Raw genomic sequence first — 23146 nt, forward strand, 5'->3', positions numbered from 1 at the left:
GCTGATGCATGGCAGCTGCTGCGGAGCCTTGGGGGCGCCTGGGGACAAGTAAGAGAGCACTAGGGAGAGGGGTTGGGCTTGCCTCCCTGTTTTTAGGATACAGCGTTTATATGAATCTGATATTGTAGGCTTCAGATGTGTGTGCATCCAGTTCATGATTTTTAGTGAATAGATGTGTTGTGCCTGGTTTCTTGAATCAGAAGGTACCGGTCTTTGACTATTATCATCTCAAAGGTTTCCTGGTGTATGAGTCACACAACAGAAATTATCAGCATGGCTAAAAATACCCTTAAATAACTCTGACTATTTTTCTTTTTTAGTCTGCTTTTTTGCTTGCTAAGCCTTTTAACTTCATTCTAGTTATGTTTCCAAGCTATTTTTGAAGTACATAAAGGCTTTGAGCTGTGGGAGTCACACACTGTCTAAACAAAATTTGTCTGAGTTCTTTGTCAAAATCTATCTGAATCAAAACTTTAAAAAATAAAGTTTCTCAACTATATTTGAGTGCTAAAATTGTGAAAAAGAATGTCAATTGTTGCAATAATTCCAATTAAACTGTACATTTTTTTGCTTTACTACACAGCAATATTGGTTTCCCTTACCCAGAATTAAGCTTTTCTCTTTATGTAGTTTGGTATCATTACCAATGAAATCATATATGAACTATATCTTTTGCTCTGACACTGGGGAAAGCTACTTTTAGTGGGGGAAGTAAAATTAAGTGATGACATGTGTGGAATAGTAGAATTCAATGAGAAAGTTTAAATAAAAAATAATAAACTTGAACATGGTCAACTTGTTTGTGACTGTGGAACTGAAGCAGTTGTAGAAGAAATGGATTTTTAGATAGGATTTAGAATGTCAGGTAGTGAAAATAACTTGATGTGAAAGATTCCAACCACGGGAAATAGATGCAAAAAGACTGGGACATTATTGTCTAATCACTGACATAAGACAAAGAAGAAGAACAGAAAGCAATTATCCATCTGATGTAGATTGATGCTCTGTAGGGAATAAACACAAAGTATCTGTGGACCTGAGACCTATGGAAGTGCAGAGAGCTTTTATACTTGCTGCAGAAATGGATCTAAAGGTTTTGAATCTGGGAATGGGATGTTATTTTCAGGTTTGGAAGAGATGAATTGTTGAAGCTTCAAGAGAGTAAAAGGGACCAGGACAAGAGGAAATTGAACCTGATTAAGAGCTTTGGCTGAACTGTGGATAAATCTGCCTGGGCCAGCAGATGTTTTTAATCTGGCTGTAAACATACCTAGGAATTATCAGAGGCAAAAGACTGGCTTACAGTCAGCAATGTAGGCTGCTGGCTTTAGAAGATATAAATAGATGAATGGAGAGGTTCATACTTTGGCTAAACTGCTCCTCTCAAGACTCATTGTAATAATATTTTTGAAAACACCATTATGAATTTATTATCACACTAAAAGCCAGAAGCTTCTTTGGAAAAGAGCAAAAGATAAAACACATACTGAAAAGAGGAGGGTTATGCTAGAGCTAATTACAATTTGTAATGTATTTTCAAGCCCCCCAAAGGCCTCCCAAAAACTTACAGAAATGCTGCTGCAACTCTGGAGAGCTAAATTTTATTAATGTTTTTTTTAAGGTAATGTTTGGGTGAGAATCTGTGCATAATATTTATTTTTATTTACAGTGTTTCACCTTTTGATAAAAGTTCAGAGTCCAGGGACAGTGACAACATAAAAATCCACCCCAATGTAATTTTTTCTTTACTGAAAATGAGTTTTGAGGATCAAATGTTTTATTATTTTTGGTTGGTTGGTTGAAGGTGAGTAAATAAATATTTTTTCAGGGTATTCTTACAAGTGTCCTGGTCCTTAGTTGCTTTATTGCTATATTTGTTACCTCTCCAGCTACAGTACTGATACAGAAGGTTTACATGTAGAATATAAACTATGAATATTAACTTTGCATTGCATTTCCACTTTAATTTGATGGAAGGAGCAGATGAGGGAAGCAAGCCATCATTCCTAAAGGACAGTGCAGCAGTGCACTACAGGAATGGGAGACATGGGAACAGCTGTGTGGCACTGGAGCCAGGAAAATGGTGATGCAGAAAAAGAGGGTGATTAGCTATCAGAAACATCACTGTGACTCATAGGCCTAAAATAAAGGAAATGTACCAAGGTTTGACAAGTAAAGAGGATTTGCCTCAAAAAACACTGTTCCATAGATTCCAAGTCAAAGGCAACCCTGCAGGTGATGACAGAAGTTCTAGAAGATTTTTGCCATAGTCTGAGGCACAGACAAATTCTTGAAAGTCGTTATGGCTGTTATGTTTTGATTGGCTGGCCTGTAATTTATTCCTAGGTCTACAGGCTGAGATGATGCTTGGAGATGAGCCAGAGAAGTTGGATTTGGGAAGTTTTATTCAAATAATCATCTATTCCTCAGTTTTTCTTCTGAGAGACAGTTAAAAGAGAAGCTTTATTGTCTCACTCTTTAGTTTCCATTTCAATGTTTATTGAATTGCTGTTTCCCTGTGAGAATGTTTTGGGTTTTTTGGGGGGCTTGGGGGAGAGTGGGGGTTGTTATATGTATTTTAGGGTATATGGAGTACAGTCTTGGTCATTTCTGTAAATCCCAATTTCTGCTTTATGTAGAAAGATCTTAGCTTGCAGTTAGAAAGAGTATGGCTGAGCTTCAGCTGTAGATAACTGCAGTCTGCAAAGACATTCCCAAACAAGTTTTAATTTTACTAGTTCAGATATCAGCCATAGTAAAACCATGAAAATTTTTGTCAGGGATAGCTGTATCCTGAGCAGCAGGCCTAGGATAAAGTCCATGATGTTATTTCTAAGGTAGAGCCAGTATCTGGCATAGGTCTGAGATTAGTATTATTCACATATAGTGATGCATTTCTCTTTTAAATGGCAGAGTAAAAATATCTTTAAAATCTTTCTCTTATTTTCACCTGCCTAGAAAGTGTATTATTTTCATGATTTTGAACAGACTGTGGAAATAAGCAAAAATTGGTTAGGAGGGTAAAGGTGTTAGTCAAAAACAATAACAAATCAAGCTAAACGGGGAAGTGAGTTACTTCCAGGACAAAGAAATTGAGAAGCTGCTTTTGTTCAAAAAGAAATGTCATGCTCCCTATTAAAGTCTTTGAAAGAGAACTTGTTTTGGCTTTTTTGAATAATTATCTCTTTTTAAACCCCATAATCTTACACTTGTTAAAAAGGGACAAACAGGTACAAAAGCAGTAAATCCTCTAAAACAGTCTCAAACCCACGCTAAATACAGTCAGAGCAAAGCAGCTGTGGCTTGCTGTAAAATTAACTCTATGAGGTAACAAGCAAGAGGACTGATGTCTTGCAAATTATTTACTTTTCTTCCTGAGTTATGCAGTCATGCAATAAAAAAGGCCTTTTGGATACTTGCTGAGATTCAGATTAATTCAGAAGATAATGGAGGAAGTATAATTTTCTTTTGGAAGTCATCTGTATACTTTGTAATGTAAAAACTTTAAAAACCATTTCACTTTCTCCAGTTCCTCTCTTTGCCTTCAGCCTGTGTTGGTTGTATTGCAGTCACATTTATTAGGTTTCTGTGCACTTGTTTTTAAGATAAAGATGGGAAATATGCAACAAATGTGCTAGAAAACTGCATTGGCGTGTGTCCCTCTCCAAAGTTTAAACACTGGCTGTGGTTTAGTCATAGTGTGATTTGATAAAGCATGAGCATGAGTCAAAATGTGAGCCAGTTCTTTCATTCTGCCATTTATAACTTGGGTAAACTCAATCCACAGGATTTCTGTTCCCTTTGCTGTTACTGCTTTTCTGGATTATGATGATTGTTTTGGTTCTTTGGAAAAAAAATTATAGAAAATATTGATGAGGGTCAGGCTTGATGGCCTTCAAGGTCTCTTCCAATCTAGATGATTCTACGATTTTGTGAAAAACAGCAGTAGTATTTGTGTGATTAATACAGGACAGTGAATTATCTGGGGTGAGTATGTCTACTAAAGACAAGCAGTAATATTATGAGCAAGGGTGGATTTCTGATGTTTCACTGTTTGTTGTAAAAGTCAGAAATATGAATTATTTCTGGATTTGGTTGTTCTTTGCCATTGTTTCATAGCACCAAACTAGGAAAACAGTGTTCTTCAAATATTTTAAACTTTATCACACATCCCACACCTTTTGCTTCTCTCTCTTTTTATTAGACTCTATGGCCATTAATTTAATTTTCTCTGGTTTTTTTTTTTAGTTGTATTTTATGTGGTCTGAACATGACCCTTGACATCTGACCTGGCAGGTAACATTACCAGGTATTGAGAGTCAGGCAGTGGGTTCTTTTCTATTTTAATGATTATTTCATCCTGTCCTTCAAGATCAGCCTCAGAGACTTGTCAAAACAGTGAATTTAGCTTGGATAAGATGGTGCATGCCTGCATTTCACAGTCAGTGCTAGACTTTTCTGAGCCAGTCACTTGTTTAGCCAGAGAACACTTCTCTCTGCTTTCTCATAATGTTTTCAGAAAATTTTTAAACATCTTCAGAAAGCAAATGTGAATCTTTCCATCCAACTTCTCTATAGTGATATATATACATAAAATTTTCACATCTTTTTTGCACCTGTTTGACCATATTCTTACAAGGGAGTTACCTTTGCAGCAGACAGGGAATGCAGTCAAGCCAGGAATTGTCATTCTCAGATAATTGCCCTTCTGGTAATGAAACAAAGCTTTGTACAATGCTTTAATTTAAAAAAAAAAAAAATTGTTATAATGTTTATGGTTCATATTTGCATGTAGTTGAGGCACATATTATTAAACCATCCCTAACTGAGACCTTTGTAGAAGATTTTGTGCACTCATTATTTGGCATTTTTATTTAGTCTAATACTTGAGCAAAGGTGGGGCAGATGGGGAAAAAGAAGCCAAATTTCTTGAAACAGTGCAACAAAATGAATTTTTGGAAATTAAATTTGGGAGGTTACAAGTTGTGAAGTAATTAATTGATAAGATGACCAAGAAAAATGATATGGCATTATAGTTCTGAGTAAGACCCAGTTCTGTGTGAAACTAGGAAAGTAACTTAAAGAAGTATAAGGAATATTTTTATAAGTGCAATGTTTATACATAGATCTTTGTATCTGTGGGAATTAAATTTGCTACTTTAATCCAAAGCATTTTGTCAAAAATCTTATAAGTCAAAAGGCATATAATCAATTTCTAAATGTCACCTGTGTTTGCCATCAACATTTTCAGAGATGTGTTAGACTTTTCTGTTGCCACTTATTTGCAACTGAATAACCTAAATTTCTTCTGTATGGAATCTGTAAACAGAAGTTTCCTGCCTTTTGGTGTAAAAAAATATTGAGAAGGCGATAGTTAACCTAAGTATTTAGTACAGGGGCAACACAACAAAGCAGATAAGTTTAACAAGTTTCCTTGTGCAAAAACACAGCCTTAAGTAAAATTAATACTACTGAAACACCACTTTAATAAATACAATGGATCTAATTTCTGTGCAACAATTTCTGGTTCTGAAAACCAATCACTGCAAACCTGAGGCGGTATATCCTAAATTAAAACTAGTTAGAAATTAAATCAACTTGCAAAAAGAATCAAGCATAGAACTTCAATGCAGTAGTATTTTCTTGGGTAGACCTTCTAGTTTAATTCCATATGACTTGTCTCAAGAATTAAATTCTAACATCCTTTTCTTATGCATTTTGCATATTATGTAATTCTGTGACACACAGACTACTAATTTTTTTTTTAAGCAGTGATCTTGTTCTCTTAAGGTGAAAGCTCAACTTTCAACAATGTCTGTCCTTAAACAACCAAGTATGTGAGAGGATCACTGTAACAGTTCAAGATTTTCTATCCTATGGATGCATTTTATGGCTTCATTTATTAGTATTGTATTCATTGAAAGTTTGTCTGTGTCTCTCTCCTGTTTCAAGCAGGTCTTTTGTTTGCACAGCCACTGGAATTCCTTGTGTGTCTGATACTAGTCAGGGAAAATATCTAAACTCTAGTTTAAGACAAATAAGTATAAAATGGAAATTGGTACAGTGTAGGTTTCTTTATTTTGGAAACATGCCAAAAATCTTTGAAATTTTAAGTGATCCTAAAGTCGATACTAAGTGAGACTGCACATCTCTCAGTCTGAAAATCATCTGAGTTTTACCTCGCTGCAAACATAATTAAAGTTTGATCAAACAGATTGATCAAATGTCTCTCCTTTATCTGATGATGTTTGATCCTCATTTGTCTTGTCCAAATAAGAGAAACAGCTCATAGTTGAACTTTTATCCATTAATTGCACACCTTTCTGTGTTTTGATTAGGTCCATTGCAAAACAACAGTGGAACTACTGTTATTTTGGTAGTAGTCAGTGACCTCCAAATCAGTCCTTGAGTAAAGGATGTATAGATTTTACTAACTGGTCCAATGGCAAGTTTTCTGTCCCCAATGAGGGGCTCTCTACAGTATATTTAACTTATGCATAAATACAAAATTCATTATTTCTCCATCAGTATATTTCCAGCATATGACATGGTTTATTGCTCATACATTTTAGTTAAACAAATAAGTCTGTAATTTTTTAATATTTATTTCTGTCCTTTAATGAGTCAAAATGAAATTAGCTATTGAGGACAAGTACTGAGCATTTAAATTCATTCTATGCTTCTGCATAATTCTCTACTAAAACCTTCAACAGATGAGAACACTTAATCCTTACAAAGTTTTTATTAATTCTCATGAATTAAGACAATCCCTTACTTTGAAGGAAGAAGCTCAATAAGATTTTACATTGAACATTCTGTGGCCTGAAATATCAGTCCAATAAATGAATAAGAAAAAATGAAAAGCTTTTATTTACTTAATTAAAAGCCAGTAGGTTTTACATTATTATCAGCTGATAGCTGGTTTTAGCAGTTAAGCTGTATACAACTAATTTGTTTCCATTATCCTACTTGACTGTGGATCACTATTTTCAGGTATATTTGCAGTATTGAATGTTTTAAAAATAGATTTGCATTAGGAAATATGAACAAATTTGGGGTTATTCTATGCAAGTCCAGTTCCAAGTTGTATTCACTTACTTCAGTGTCACACTGAATCCATACATTGCAATTATTTACTCTTTCCTGAGTTCCAAAAAAAGATAGTAATTAGAAGCATAACACATACATAATGAAAAGACTGTAGACACTGAAAATATCTAAAAAGTCAGTAGAACAAGCAGGTTTCAATAACTTTGCCCTAATTTTCTGGCAAATTTGAGGCCTCTAGAAATAAAGGCTGAATCATACTTGTACAGAATCTATACTTGAGAATGATCTTGGGAGTCGCTTCCTAAAAATTGTGTTTCATAGGTGGTAATTGAAAGATATATGTGTACTTCTGAGAGAAGGTAATTTCTAACAGGCAAGAGTCTGTAGGAAAATCTAGTAAAATCGTGAGCTAATTTTAGAAGTTTGGTCTGGAGTTGTAGAGAGTTGAAGTCTTGATAGGAGCTCTTTCCAAAGTAGTCATCCAACTTACATGCTTATTACAATTTACATTTGCAGTTACCATGGCTGTTGGACTGTATTCCAAATATTAGTCTGTCTGTGTTTGCTTCTTACTAGAGCTATAATGCAAGTGGGACCTCCACAAAAGCAGTGTGATTTAACAGCAGGTGTTGGAAGTCCAGTCACACTGCTTGTTTGTCAGCCACACAACTGAATCAAAAGGGCATGTTTTCACAGAGATAGTCGTGCTAACTTAAATTGTGCAGAAGCTTGGACTATCCTACTACTACAAGTAGCACATAATATGATAATTTCATATTTTATACTATATATGTGTATGAAACTCTAAGTACTATAACATTATGTAATACAATGCTTAAGTAGCTAGATCCATCAAATTTAGTTTAGAGTTTGTAGTTATAGGATTATGCTATGTAATGGAAAAATAAAATCCACCAATATATTGTGCCATAATAATTCAGAATAATATTTTCCTTCTTTCTTCAAAAATCTGTTGATTTACTGGGATCCTGTTACTAGAGGTGTTGATTTCTCAGTTATTTTCACAGAACTGCTGAACCAAATGGAAATAGTAATTAAAACACACACTTTTAGGGAGGATCATAAAGTTCATAAGAGTGTTTCAGATTAGGTACACCTAGCTGATTGTAAATTAACCCCATGATTAGGTTTTGAAGTTTTAAGTAATAGTATCTTTTTTGAACCAAATGGAAGTGGTTCCTGTAGCCCCTTGATCACTGGTTTGTCTTTGCTGCTTTGGGTGGTACAACAGGGGCTGGTGAGATCTCCCAGAGCAGAGCCTAGTCCTACATATTTGCAGGTTCTGGCAGCTGTGGCTTCTGGGTTTATTTTTTTTCATCACTTAGTTGAAGTTCATTGATCTCTAATTGTAAAGCAAGCTACATTTTTAAAAAGTGCATTTTCTGAAATTTTTATGTGAATTTGAAATTTTGCTGTCCTTTGAGTGATAACAGCCATTTTTCCAAATCCTGTTAAAAGACCTGACCACTTGTACTCAGTGTGTTTGAAATGTTCCTCTGAGACTTCCTATTGCATCAGCAAAGTTTTTAATAGTGCAGCTCTTCCAGTGGAAAAGCCTCTTTATTTGTTGACTCTGAAGTGTGTAAAATGAGGTAAAATCCCAGAATGCAGTGATAATCATTACCTAAACCTCAACTTTTCCTTATAAGCCCTAGTGGATTCTGCACACTCGAATAACTTCTATCTCAGTGAAATGAAAAATTGGTGCAGTGCAGGAGAATGTAGCCTGTGTTTTTGTTTATGAGAGCCTCAGTTTTAGCCATTACTGACAACTTACTCAATATAGGATTTTAATGTCTCCTTTGATGCTAGACTATGTATGAGAAAAAACAATCTTTCCCACTTTACTGGAGTCAAACTGGGTATTTTTCTACCTAGTAACTCCTTTGATTTTTTCCAGCTGAGTGCCACTGATTTTTATTTCCTCATCCCTTTATTTTGTAATCTTCCATCTCTTTTTTGTAATCTTCTCCCCTTGATTTTTAACTATGCACGAGTAAACTGGAATAGAAAAAGCTACAAATAAAAAAGAACTCTTCAGTTCTGCTTATCACTCACTGCCTAATTAGCTCCTTTTCTCTACTTTAGAAAGTGATATGAATAGTTACTGTTAGGGATTAGAAGACTCCTAGAAAAATGACAGGAATAGCAGCAGTGACAGAAATAGCAGAATAGATGGTTGCAGAATCCAGCTCTAACATTTGACATTCAGAAAATTTCAGATTTGAAGCTTACTTTTTTTTTCTGATCATCTTCTATTTCACATAATGTAAAAGAAAGATTTCAATCTCTGATTTTTCTTTATGTTTGTGTGTCTGACTTTTTTCCAGTGAAAGAGACAACCTGTCATGTTTGTACCCAGGTCCATAATTTAAATTTAAAGTCTTTAAATTCTGAAAGCCTGGAGTTCTTGAAATTTAGTATTTTGCAATTACTTAACAAGCTAGCCCATGCCTGCAAAACAAATAGAAATATCTATTTCACAGTGTATTGACACTGAAGTGCAATGAAATTGCATAAGGTATGTGAATCAATCTACCTAAATATTTACTGCTTTAATGAACTCTGAATTTATGGGTGTGCATATTGAAATGAGGCAATTATTTTAAATAGCACCTATGTATTTTTAGCTAAAGAGACTGTGAAATTACATTTCCTTAAATCAACCCGAGGCTTGTTTGTATGGGGTGAGATGCACTGCAGGCTGCTGCAGGGCAGGGGCAGCAGCAGAGGAAGCAAATACCAGTCTTGTTCCCACTCTGCTGTGTGGGGTGGGGAAAGCAGAGAGATGAATTTCACACCAATGTGAATGCTTGATTGGAGTGTTCTGTGAAGTGGATTATTTGAATTTCACTGCCTGCAGCTTGTGTAGAGCAGGCTGCACCACAGAAGTGCAGGCTGAGAGGGACCTCTGGAGGTCTTCTAGTCCAACTTCTGCTCAAACCAGCGCTGACTTCTGAGGTGAATGAGATTGTCCAGGCACTTAGGGTAAACAAGCTTTGAAAATCACCAAGGATGGACGTTCCACAGCCTCTCTTACTTTGCATTGTGAAGCATATTTCTTTATAGCTGACTGGAAATTCCTTCACTTCAATTTCAGATTACTGTCTCCTGTCCTTCTGTAGTGCACCTTTGGAAAATGTCTACCCCTCTAAGCCCCCTGTAGGCACAAAAGGCAGTGGTTAGCTCTCCCCTTTTGCAAGCATTAAAAAAGGCTGTTCCTCCGCTGGATTTTCCCATTTGAAATACATTTCTTGTGTTGTTTGTAGGGCTCAAAAGTAGTCTTGGTATTCCAGAAGTTTCCTTGTGATGCTGAGTAGAAAGAAAGAAACACTTTGCCTGCTGGCTAAGCTGTTGCTAATGCAGCTGGGTATGTGGTTTGTCTGCATTGCTGCAAAGAGATCCTGCTGACTCATGTTCAGCTTCTCCTTCAGATCATTTCCTACAGAGCAGCAATACAGACACACAGTTCCCAGCCTATCGGAATGCACGAGCCTATTCCCTCCCACATACAGGGGTATATTTGTCTCAAATACAAGAAAACTTCTGGTTATTTTGGCTTAACTAGATTCACAGTTAAATTGCCATCTTCTTTGAGAAAGAAAAAAAAGACATCAAAACTTCAGCTGACCTAATTATAAGTATTAATTTACTCTCTGTTGAGCATTTTGCAGTTTTTAAAATTACATCATAGCAAAGAGATTTTTGTACAAAAAAGACATTAGCAGCTGTTGATTTGGGCTATATGGCCAGGCAATAAAAAGGGTACTTGAAGTGTGCAATTTTGTACAGCAAGCAGACTATAAATACTCCATACTCTGCACTGCTTGGATGGAAATGTACCATGGCTCAGGCATGCCATTTAATGTAAATAATTAATTCTGCCAGAGAGTTATTACAGGTTTCCTAAAATTAATACACTGTAGCACTGTTAGAAGGGCTTAATTAATTTACTCGCTGTTGCCACAGTTATCAGGGATAGAACATTAAATCAAGTTGATTTTTTTTTAACTCAGCATGCTCTCAGATGGTTGCTTCAAATGCTGGTGACAGCCAGATCAAAGCATATATGTTCTGCTACCTCCTCTGCTTACAGACAAGGCTTCTTCCTTCTTTTGTGTTTCATAGAAGAATCCTGGTATGCATCCTCCTAGGCAGCATCAGTAGAAAGTGGTGCTGCTTGGGATTCATACTTATGTTATTCATACTCATTGTTATCCAATAATTGAAGTAGGGATTGAAATTCCTCTATGTGTGGGGTTTTTTTTCTTCTTTTTTTTTTTTTTTTTTTTTTTTTTTTTAATAGTATTTATCTGTATCCATTTATATTAACAGTGAATTTATCATGACTGGACTGACCTGTCCTTGGCTGAAAAATTAATACAATGGCATTTGAACTTTGAGATAAGTACATGCTAATAAATAGATGAAAAAAACTAAGTGAAAGTATCACAGTTTTTCACCCAGATATTTAAAAATTGATGAGGACCAGATTCTGCCCTGGTTATGATCTTGCTGTATGATAATTTCAAGAAGGTCGCAAGGCTTTCCTCTGTGTGTGTTGGGGGAAAAATTGTTTTCACACAGAACATTACTCTGAAAGAAAAAAGCACTCTATTTACACATACAGAAGAGTTCTCAAGTCTTCCAGGAAATCTGTTTGAAAACTATTTACAATATTAGTATGTAAATTATATACCACACACTAAATGGGATTCTTGCAGCAGAGCACTCTGACATGCATCTCACTATTTGAACTGTGGTAGTACAGTTAAAAAAACAACACAAAAAGAAAACACAGCTGGACATAATTGTATTCAAACACATACTTATTATGTTAATGAGGGCATACAAATAGAATTAAATGTTGTCCAGCAAAGGTTTTCCCACAAAGACTGAGTATTTTAGCAAAAGGTTTACATAACATAACTTTTTGTGTTTATTTTAATTGAAAAGATATTTGATATTTATTCCTAAATATTGACAGATGAAATTTGGCAGCATCAGGAAAACAATAAAACCCGCCTTGTTTATGCCTTTTTTCTCCCTCTCCATTTTTAGGACATGTTTTTAACAAACCATAACTGAAAACTGAACAAATAACAGTTTGTGCCTTATGTAAAAGTGCCTGCTATTCAAATTGTTACATTCCAAGGTCGTAGATGATGTTAAAGCCCCTGCCTTCTTCACTGCCAGCTGCTGCTGTAATCTTAGAGTAGATGCACTTGGATTTTTTAAAGTTTGTATCTCAGTATACTGCCTGGGAAGCAGTAGGGAAAAAGCAAGGGAAATCACTTTCTGCTTTTAAATTGACCGTCATGCAGAAGTTTGTATTTTTCAACCTGTCTTTTTCTTTGAGATTTGCAAGTTATTTCTGAGTTCAAAACCTCACATTTTTCTTCAGAAGCACAATGGTTACCGTCCCAATTCCAGTGTGCCAGATGCAGTCTTAAGAATATTGTCTATTTTTATCATTAGCAATGAGGAACTGCTTCTACTTCAAATGTTACATGATCAAATACACAATAATTTATTACTTTAAAATAGAAATTTATTAATTTATTAATTTTAAACCACCGTACTGGGTTAAAAAATATCAGTCTGTTGTTTAGAATATTTTCCAGAGGCAAAGTAATATTGCTCTGTTTAACGAAAGCTATTTTTTTCTTAGCTGTATAAGAAATTCTTAACTTTATATAAGAAATTTAAAATTTTTTGTCTTTTTAAATTTACAGTCAAATCAAGCATTTTCTGTTATGATAAGAAGACAGAGGTTGTATCATTACAGTAATAATAAGTCCAGCTTGACTGTTGGGCAAGTAAATTCAATATCTAGCTGCTTCCATTAAAAAACCCCAACCTACTCTCACTACTTTCACTTTCCCACTAGAGAGCAGATTTTGTAGTTTCCACTCAGTGTCAAATGTAATCCCTCTAAAATCAATCGATAAAACTCACCTGAGAGCAAAACACTTATTATTATTTGTTTCCAGCAATGGGTAGAAAACAGATTTACACATAGATTTTGTACTTAGAGGGAAGTGTCAAAAGGAAGATGAATTAGGAGAAACTTGAGTACTTGTGTGCTTTGGGAGGCCACAGAGTTGTGAGAATGAACCACTGAAACCTAAATGTGATGTGTTGAGAGTAATTTTATTTAGACTGTCAGTCTTCTGGTTAGGCTGCAGAAGCCCGTTTTGTTGTTTTGTTTTGTTTTTTTTTTCCTTTCTTTTCTGAAGAAACAAAACCCATTTTGGTACCTTTTTATTATTATTATTTTGTTTTAAAAGAAGATCCTCTTTAAAAATTGACTCAAAACAGATGCTCCTGAAGCGAGCCTGAGGTTCACAGCTGAGGTGAATATACAGAATTCTGTTTACTTTGTCTCATTAAGTCAACCATGCTCCTTGGAGGGATAGCTAGAATGTAATAAATGGCTTTCTTGGCAAAACCAAAGCAGAAACAGACTTGTTTTCATTATCTTGGTAATTTATTTTATTTCAGTTTCATGGTATGGAATTTAGTTTTCAGTCTTGCACACTGAAGAGGAGTAGCTCAGAGAAGTTCCTTCACAGATTTAGCCTTTTGCTTTCCTTTCTCTTTCTTTTAATAGCCTGGCTGTGTAAACACTACTGAAGTGGATATAAAAAAATCTTCAAGAATGAGAAATCCACATAAAACAAGAAAGGTAAGTATGGTTATTATATCAAAAGGAGGAGGTGGAGGAAATTTATAGAATGAATTTCCATAATTTCTTAAAGCACATTTTTCTTACAGCTGGAAGGAACAAATGCATGAATGTATGGTAATATTTCATAAGCTCTTAGTTGAATTAGTATTGACAAATCTGCTAATGATAATTAAATGATATCACATATGATTTTGGAGAAATACAAATAGATTTTGAAGATAAAATGAATTTTTGCATGCTTTATTCATGTTGTTTAGTAGATTGAATAAAACACATTAAAATGTTTCTGTCAGTAATTATGGAAAAAAATTAAAATTCAGAGTAAACTTTAACAGCAGTTCTTGTCCTGGTCTTAATGAAAAGGATGCCTCTATTTCACAATTATACCCAAAATGGATGGCTGGAAATTGTGGAAGAAATTAGCTCTATCTAAATTAGGTTGTAATTAGAATGTAGCTTCTCTAGGGATGTACAGATGGATTGGCTCTATACTTTTAAATCCTTTGCACCCTAACCATGTAGATTGACTCCTGCTTTAAAGTAATTCCTTTGATGTGCATTTCCATATTGACCCATAGAAAAATATGTTTTAAGAAGGAAAGTGGATTTAGAGAAAGTTTTAACTTGTTCTACTTATGGTAGTGAAAAGTCCAGATTAGTGTAATTTTCCAGACAATAATTGTGATTTTGGAAATCATCCAAATAATCCATGTGTTAGTAACCTCTCGGGATACTCCATCTACCAGTCATCTCCACTTACTGTAAGAGCATCTCTCAGTGTCATTGCCCATGTTTACTATGAGGCTGATATAGAGACCTAATAAAAGTAGATCCTTTGTTGTGTGGCTTTATGGGATTGTGGGAGCTTGGGAGTCTTTATTTTACATGCTAGTGCAGAAGCACTTGATTTTATATCAGTACATGGGTTGTTATTGCAGTTTCTGTAGGGAAAGATGATTTTGGCTAACTTCTTGAGCAAAATGTACTAAACCATGACAGTTACTATGAGTGTGTGTAGAAAGCATTGTCTGAAAGCAACCATCATTATTCCACGTTTTTTTTGCATAGTCTGTCTATGGCTTACAAAATGACATTCGAAGTCACAGCCCTACGCACACGCCAGTGCCAGAGACTAAGCCACCCACAGAAGATGAGCTACACCAAGAGGTTTGGAACATAACTTCGAACATCTACTTTTAAATGAACTTTTTAGGAAATAACTAGGTATAAACCCAAAAATTATTGCAACTGGAAGTTATTCAAAGCGTGTGTTGCAAACATTTAATAAACCTTTTCCTTGTCTCAAGGTATGTGGGTTTATGCACGTAACTTCACCAAAACTAAAGAGGCAAAACCTGAATTTTTTGTATCATGCATTAAACACCCAAAGGCAGTGGGAAGTAGGCCAGAGTGGGTTCATTGTACAGCTAAGCCCATTAGCCCCTTCAACTGTAGACAGCTTGCTCTTCTTTCAACACTGATTTGAGGCTTGGGGCTATACTTACCACTCCATGTTTGTATGTATATATAGGTTCACATTCTTATCTACTGTTAAAACTTTGTTAATCTTTCTTGAGATGTTAGAGCCTGGAGAAGGTAAATGTCTGAAGAAGTATTAGTTCTCCTCAAAAATCTAAAAAAAAAAAAAGGCTAATTGGATTTTTGTTGATGAACCTTTAGGAAAAATGTTATATTGGGCACATTTTTTGTCTCTTTGTGATCTTTTCTCTTTAATGGAAACTTCCACTTATTTTACAGTCACACTGCTGAAATGTTGTTTTAATTCAGATATATTTCTTTTCTGTGCCCTAGGATAAATTAAGGTTCAATTACAGACCTAATAAAAAAAGCTATAGAAATAGAGTCAAGAAATAAATTACTCATAAAACTCTCTGCCTTCCTTTCTTGCAGATTAAGCACTGGCAAATGCAATTAGACAGACATAGATTAAAAATGTCAAAAGTTGCAGAGAGGTATGTATATTTTCACATTTTCTATTTTTTTCAATTAGACTAATAACTATTGGGAAAAATGTCAGTATGAAATAGCTTCAAAGATCTATTCACAGCAAATAGCTCTTCAAAGAGAGACGTGGGAGCTCAGATGTCATAGAAATAACTGTTGTGAGTTTAAGTAGAGAAGTATGTAATTCTTTTAGTAATAAAAATATTCCATATATTCCATGATTCATTTCTGATAAACCCAAGTCACTGAAAGAGCCTCTGACCAAGGGATCACAAGTTTCACCTTTCATTGGCAGGGAGGCTAAATGGGAATAGGTCTGGGGTTATTGTTCTGGTATTTCAAAAGGGCAGTCACTGGTGAAGCAAGGGGACTGGCTGGTGTGGAGCTCAGTCAGCGCTTGAACAAAGCGAGTTTGGGCTCAGTTTGGGTCAGAGATGTAACACTAGTAGGAATCTGTCTCCAAATAAGACCAAAATTTGTCAGGAAGGGGCTAGAAATCAAATGAAACAAATAGCCCAACACTGCAGAAAACTGAGCTGCATTAGTAAAGGAAATAAGGCCAAATACAAGCTGCTCTTCATTTTCTCATAAACATTTGTGCACATATGTCTACTTATACATGGGGATGTCTGATCATATATGCAAATACTTATAAATAAGCATAAGGAAAATAGAAGATGTAAATTACCAGAACACAAGCAAAGATTTTAGTGTGTGCAACTGAGTCAGACCAATTACTGAATATTAAAAAAAAAATTGTAAAAGAAGTTGATTTTTGGGAAAAAAACAACCCTGGGAGTAGTGTCCTTTGATTAGGAGCTAATGAAAATATCAATTATATTTAAGAGAAAATAAAAGGTGTCCTAGCAGCTGCAGGGCAAATAAATATAACCTGCATAACATGCAGTGCTTTAGAACAGATTTTAAGGAAACATATGATTAAAACCACAGGGATATAACACGTGTTCCAAATATGCATAGAAGAGGTTGTATGATCTAATTTATTAGTGCCTAAAGGAGCCTTAAATGAAGCTATGTGGAAGTATTAGGGAAGCTTATTTTATTTCTACTCTTGGTAGACCTGAGCCACCCCTCCTTCTTCAGTTGTCCACTTTCAAATGGCTCGAGCAAACCTATTTTCCCCTGAGCTTGTAGCTGCCTTCTGAGTGTGCACACACAATTACCAAGGTTCAGTTGGTGCAAGGTAACTTGTTAACTGGGGTAACCTGCTCAGCTTTCTTCTCCTCCTGACATGACAATGTTTGACACTTTTGTTTTCCTAGTCTATTAGCTTATACAGAGCAGTATTTGGAATATGATCCTTTTCTTGTGCCCCCTGATCCCTCAAACCCTTGGATATCAGATGACACCACTTTCTGGGAACTGGAGGCAAGGTATATTATTTCATTTCTTCTTTGGAATTAAGGGAGTATAACATGTTTTTCTGGAAATGTGAAGATTTTAGACAGAAGTACTACAGGAAAATACTGAGGCAGAAGGGCAATGCAGTACCCTTTTGGTCTTTCCAGTTTTACAGTTTTGTAAGATGGGCAGTGCTATAGATGAATAAATCTGTGTGAAATGTTACAGTAACCAGTTTCCAGGCTTCTAGTATGGAGAAAAAAAAAGACAGTTTTAAAATCTGATAGCATTCCTGTTGGAAATTTTTATTTTTCTGTGTATTACCTTCATCCTATGTAAGTACTAACAGTCTGTTTGCTCATGGCTGAACATTGCACAGATCTGAGCACTCCAAAAAGTGAGAAATCCATGGAACTTTAGGACTTAGTCTAAGTGATGAACACAGAGTGTTATAATACTGAAGTATTGCTCACTTTGGGTTCTGTTGTTCTTTTCTTCTGTAGCAAAGAGCCAGGACAGCAGAGGGTGAAACGATGGGGATTTGGCATGGATGAAGCTTTGAAAGACCCTGTGGGAAGAGAGCAGTTTCTGAAATTCTTGGAGTCAGAATTCAGTTCAGAAAATTTAAGGTAAATGAGAGTTACTTTATTTTTTAATAGCTTGTAAGTTATATTAGGTTTTTGTTTTGTTGTTTCTTTTTTTTTTTTTTTTCCTGATACTTTTCATTTTTTGACCCCTTCAAAAATTTTCCTCACATTTCAGAATGAATTCATCCAAATTGCTGCCCATTTTCATGTACAGGCTGAGGAAATAGTCATATAGTTAACAGATACTCACATGAAGCATATTTTTCCATTAATATTAAACTTTTGGTCAAATACTCATGTAAGATCTTTTCTCTCAGCCTGTCTTTTAAATAGGTATAAATCTGACTCATTCAAAGCCTTTTCAATATATTTTATTTAGTCAAATATTGTGATAAAAGTAAAATGAAAATTAAAATGTTTAAAAATAAATAAAGGATCTAAAAGTAAAATTCAGACTTTCATAGGTTGATTGGTTTCTGGGGATCATTTTGAAAATCTCCACCAGTATTCTAGTACTTGTGCATCTGACACAGCTGAAGTAGGGTAACATTTAGCTCTCAAATTCCTCACTAATTGTGAAAAGGAAAAGTGTTCTATAGGGTATGTTTTTAAAAGTATATTTACAAAATAACTTTTAAGTGAGGGGAAAATTATTTTATTTTAAAAATTATAGCCCATCCATTGGTTAATAGGATGTTTTATTTTTCCTGTACTAAGAAAGTCATATTAATAACAAGAGTTATTTCAGAGGGATTAATCACAACCTTTTTACAGACAGATAAATGAAGTTGAGCATAGAACAAAAATATAGAAAACATGCTTTTCTCTTAATTCCACCTTCTTGTCAGATGTCATCTGTATCACTTCCCATTCACCAATAAGTAATACAAAGTCCTATTTGCATTCACATTCTATAACTCAGAATAATCCTAACCTACTTTTTTCCTGTGCCAATTCTCACCCTAAAGTGGTGCAGCATAGCCATTCATACTGAAATTATGCTTTTGTAGCAACTTATAAGAGGCATTTAATATTTATGATGTTGGTTTATAAATGCTGAGTAATTGCACAGATCTCCTTGATGTTAGTTTCAATTTGTCAGCAGAATAATTGGAGTTGGAGTTCTCTAAGTTGCTGACCGTGTTCAAACATTAACTTTGCATCACAAATACAGCCTGACCTGTATGTGTATGTTGATGACTTTATTTGTCACAGATACAGATTTTTCTTATTAAATACTCCAGTTGGTAAAATAAATTTTTAAAAATCAGAATAAAACCAAGAAAAGGAAAGGTAGTTTAAAAAAAATTATTATTTAAAGAGCATCCTGGTGATTTGTTCTACAGAGCAGCTGTTCAAACATGAACCTGTTGAGCCCAGCGTGTGCTGCAGTTTCTGGTGCTTTTCTGTGATTAATTTGTCTCTCTGCCAACTAGACTGTTACCCACATAATCCCTAACTCTTTAGTCTAATCCTATTTACAACACTAAATACAGGCAAACTGCAAGTAACTGATCTAGAAAAATTCCCTCAAAAATCTCTTCAGAGTTGATTCCTTGACATGCCATCTACTCTATTGTCTCTTCCTCTAAATTCTTAGATTCACATTATAAAATATAATATCTGAGTAACAGTGAATATGATCTTAAAGGCTAGGCAGAGGATAAATCTGCTCTGAAAAAGGTGCTTTCTGTGACAATTAACTGGAGGGAAACTGTCTCAGAAGCTCAGAATTATGTTTGTAAATTCCCAAGCTGTAGGGAAATCAATTCATTAAATTCACATAGTAAATTTGGGTTAGAAAACATGAATTTGTAAAGTTTGTTGTGTTTAGCTGTCAAAATGTTTTAGATGTCAATAGCAAAAGTTAAAAGCTTGATGATTTCAAGCATTACCACTAAATAAACCTTAAAAGGTGACCACCTTTGTTGCTCACCCATTAACTCATGGTAATTTAGGGGTTTTTAGTGGTATTTTTTTAATTATTATTTTGACAGCCACCTTGAGAAAAATAATTATGTCCACCCACATCTTCCCACTGCAAAAAAATGGAACTCAAATCTGTTGCTGGTTCTTGTACTTTTACAGATCTAATAATGATAAAATGTACAACACTGCCAAGCCTATGGTTGGATAGGCAGCTGGGACCCTGCTTTTGAGCTTTCAAGATGAGTACACAGGATGCAGCAGGGACTGCAGGCATGACAGGAGCTTCAGTATTAGTAGGTTAGATGACTTATACCTCATTTTGGTGAAACCAAAACCATGAAATGATAAATCTACCAGAAACACCATTTCTATTCAAGAGTAATGATCTTACATTGCAAAAAGTCCCAGCGTTACTGTTACATAAACTTTGGCTGAGAGTGTCTAAGGTATCTGAGAATATCTTTCTTGGTGGATACAGATCCTGTCTTAAAGAATGCAGCGGGGTGAAGGAGCTTGAGCTGTGATATCAGATTAAGAATTGTGCAGTGATCAGGAATATAAGCAATTTTCCCCTTCTTACTTGGTATCTCTGTGCTTTTTTCCTTGCCTGTAAATGGTGCTTAATAGTATTTCACTCTCTGAAGGAGTGTTGAAAAGCATAGCAAAGGAATAAAACTGTCTATGCAGTTCTGTCAGTGCAGCAGCTTCATTACAGAGTGACTGCAGTTTGCAGGTTGGATTCTGCACTCACCTAATGCAGGGTATGACTTCTGATCTCGTGTTACCATGCAGATTTTTTTTTTAAAGAATTGCTTTGTGTGCTGCTCAATACACAGAACAAATAGTTAAAGTAACATATGATTTGGATAATAGATTTATGGAATTCCCAATGCCTATTACAAAAATGGTGACCATTGTTAAAAATTCACAAGACTGAAGTTTGAGCATGATCCGGTACTATTGAGCTTGGTCACAAGGTTTTCCAAGTACTAAAAAAGTACTTTTTAAAGAGAGTGAATTTATGAAATCAAACTTACTGCAGCATGGCACCTGCAGACCTAATATCTTAAATTTCTGCAGGAAATTGTATTCCTCTTCTTGTCCTTCCTTTGTCTGTAGTACAGCAGAATTCTTTGGAAAGTTAATATTTGTATGCTGACTATAGGTTTGTTCCCAACTGGTTATTTTGTAGGAATTGCAGCCTGTAAAGATTATATAATTTCAACTGCCAACCTGAGAGCCTGTCCCAATTCTTATGCAGTATTGCAGTGGTATTATCTCCAAAGCTGCTCTGAGACTGAAAAACCTCCTAGGTTAGTGAGAGTGGTGGCAGGTTCCATGATACACAGAAGGAAAAGCCACTGGACCTCTTGCCCCTTCCTTTGATGTTCATTTCTTAGGTCTGTAATGTGTGACTAGTAGGGAAAAGGGACTTTGCATTCTTGTTCTCTAGTGACAGAAGAGAGGGACTGAGAAATTTGCTAGATTTTGATGTTTTCCCTCAATAATTTTTGTCTAACCATCCCCCTGCAAGCTGACATTTTGTGAGGTGTTTACCCTTTACACTGATGATTATGAGGCCCTGTTGTAGGTGCTAATAACTTGACCAAAATTTAATCCTCAAAGCTGAAATTGCCTGTGAGTTGTTTCTCATTCAGACTCAAGCTTAAATGCCAAGTGCCAGCAAAGTTGCCATTTCTGCAGAGTAGATGAGAAAGAACTAGTTGCAAGATTTAATGACTTTTTCTGTCATATTCTTGAAATCCTTCAGTTCTGCTATGCTTTGAAGCTTGTAGTTGGCAAAAAGGTGGAATCTAGAAATCAGAGAGCTTTTCCTGCCCCTGGAAAATTATTATATGATTTTATTCATAGGGTTTGTTTAGGTTTTTATTTGCTTTTTCAGAAAATGCTGAAAGGTCTGGCCCCTTACTTGATTTACATGCACTGAGTGCAAAGTTCACATAATTCCCACTTCAGTGTTTCCACAGTGACAGTACCTCACGCATTTCACAGAGAACCACTGCAGCCTTTCTCTCCCTCTTTGTTCCTGCAGGCTAAATTTAACTGATTAGCTTGGTCTGGAATCTGGCTGCACCTGACATTTATGTTAGTTAATGGGACAGAAGCTGTGTTGCAGCTGTGCTATTTATCCATGAGGCCACTGTGGCTTTGAAAGTAATCCAGCTGGATCATCTAATCCCAGATATCTTGCAACATGTTTTATCAGTCCATGTGGCTGGATGTGCTGCTGCTGTACACTGCACACTCTCTCTGTGCCCTGTGTCTGCTGTGTGACCCAGCATGTGGCACCCCAAACACTGGGGTGGAGGACAGCAGCGAGGTCTGCACTCAGTCCTCGGGGCTCTGTTCAAACAGTGCTGAGATCTGCCAGGAAGGGTCTCCATGGCAAAGGCAAACCTCCACCAACAGGAGATGCACTCTCATCCAAGGGCAGCCAGACTGAGTTCTAGCTCCTTACACAAAGTAGCACCAAGTCCTTGCATATCATTGCCCAAAAAATGCAATTCCCCTTCTCCTCTCTCCTTGCACATGTTGCAGACTGTGTGCTTTTTGCTGCAAGAGTCTTCCCTTGCTCTGGACACAGCTTATGAGGCAGAGAGCTGTAAAACAGGGCAGGGAGCTCTTTTGATTTGAGGCCTGTGCTGAGGTCTTGCTGACTCCATTTCATCTTCATCTGTGCTATTGGTTGCCATGGTATATTGGAAACTTATTTTTGAATGTGCAAGAGGGGGCAGCCTTATTTTTGTCATTTCCTAACTCTGAATGTTTGAATTCAACTCTCTGTGGGAGGAGGGCAGGCATCTTTTCTTAAAAGATAAGTAAGTATATTAAAATCTTAAAATGTGTTGGCTGTGAAATAAGCACCCTAGACATAACACAGAAATCATATTTCTTCCCACTTTTAGAGAGGTTTCTATATTTAGAGCTTCACATTTTAGTAGAGTCTTTGAATGCTATTGTTAGAAGGGTAAAATTAAATTAATCTATCAAAGAACTGGTGTTCAGCCTGTAAGAATGGGTCTGTACAACCTCCTTATTCTATGCTGCAAGCTTAGAAGCTAAATTTATTGAAATTTATCTCCCATCTCTTTCCCCATAATTGAGTATAACCTACTATATGAAAACAGTTTACTAGCAAAAGAAAATAGCATCCTAAGGCATGTCTGCAGTGACTTCCAGAATTATTGGCAGTGATACAATGGAACATAAAAGGAAGTGACATCTCTGAGCTAGATCTGCAGGATGTCTGCAGGGAGAGAGGAAATGTGTGTTTACAAAGAGCATCCTTCCCTTTCATTGTTGTGTTCCTTACCTGACTTGGAGACACATGAGCAATCAGTCAATCCCAGAAGATGCATTTGAAGGGGTTAGCGCTGCAGGATATGTGCTTTTAAATGCAAATATCGAAAGCAGCTTAAGGAAACCAAAGTAGGTTGCCCAAATTTGAGAGAGTGAACTGAATTAGAGTTTGTGAGCTTTGAAGTTTTTAAACTTATCAGGCATTTCTTCTTCTGCATTG

General features: G+C 35.8%; 1 protein-coding gene across 3 annotated transcripts in view; it reads left to right on the plus strand.

Moving 5' to 3' along the window:
• The window catches only part of RGS7 (regulator of G protein signaling 7), a 205969-nt gene that overhangs the window by 166506 nt on the left and 16317 nt on the right, over window positions 1-23146 (plus strand). For all 3 annotated transcript variants that reach the window (XM_056486927.1, XM_056486926.1, XM_056486925.1), the window contains exons 10-14: window positions 13685-13759; window positions 14831-14929; window positions 15674-15735; window positions 17011-17121; window positions 17593-17718. In XM_056486927.1, coding sequence (XP_056342902.1) covers window positions 13685-13759; window positions 14831-14929; window positions 15674-15735; window positions 17011-17121; window positions 17593-17718 — 473 coding nt within the window. The remainder of the gene's footprint in view (window positions 1-13684; window positions 13760-14830; window positions 14930-15673; window positions 15736-17010; window positions 17122-17592; window positions 17719-23146) is intronic.

Source organism: Oenanthe melanoleuca, chromosome 3 (assembly GCF_029582105.1).
Source record: "Oenanthe melanoleuca isolate GR-GAL-2019-014 chromosome 3, OMel1.0, whole genome shotgun sequence".
In the NCBI taxonomy this organism is placed as follows: Eukaryota; Metazoa; Chordata; class Aves; order Passeriformes; family Muscicapidae; genus Oenanthe; species Oenanthe melanoleuca.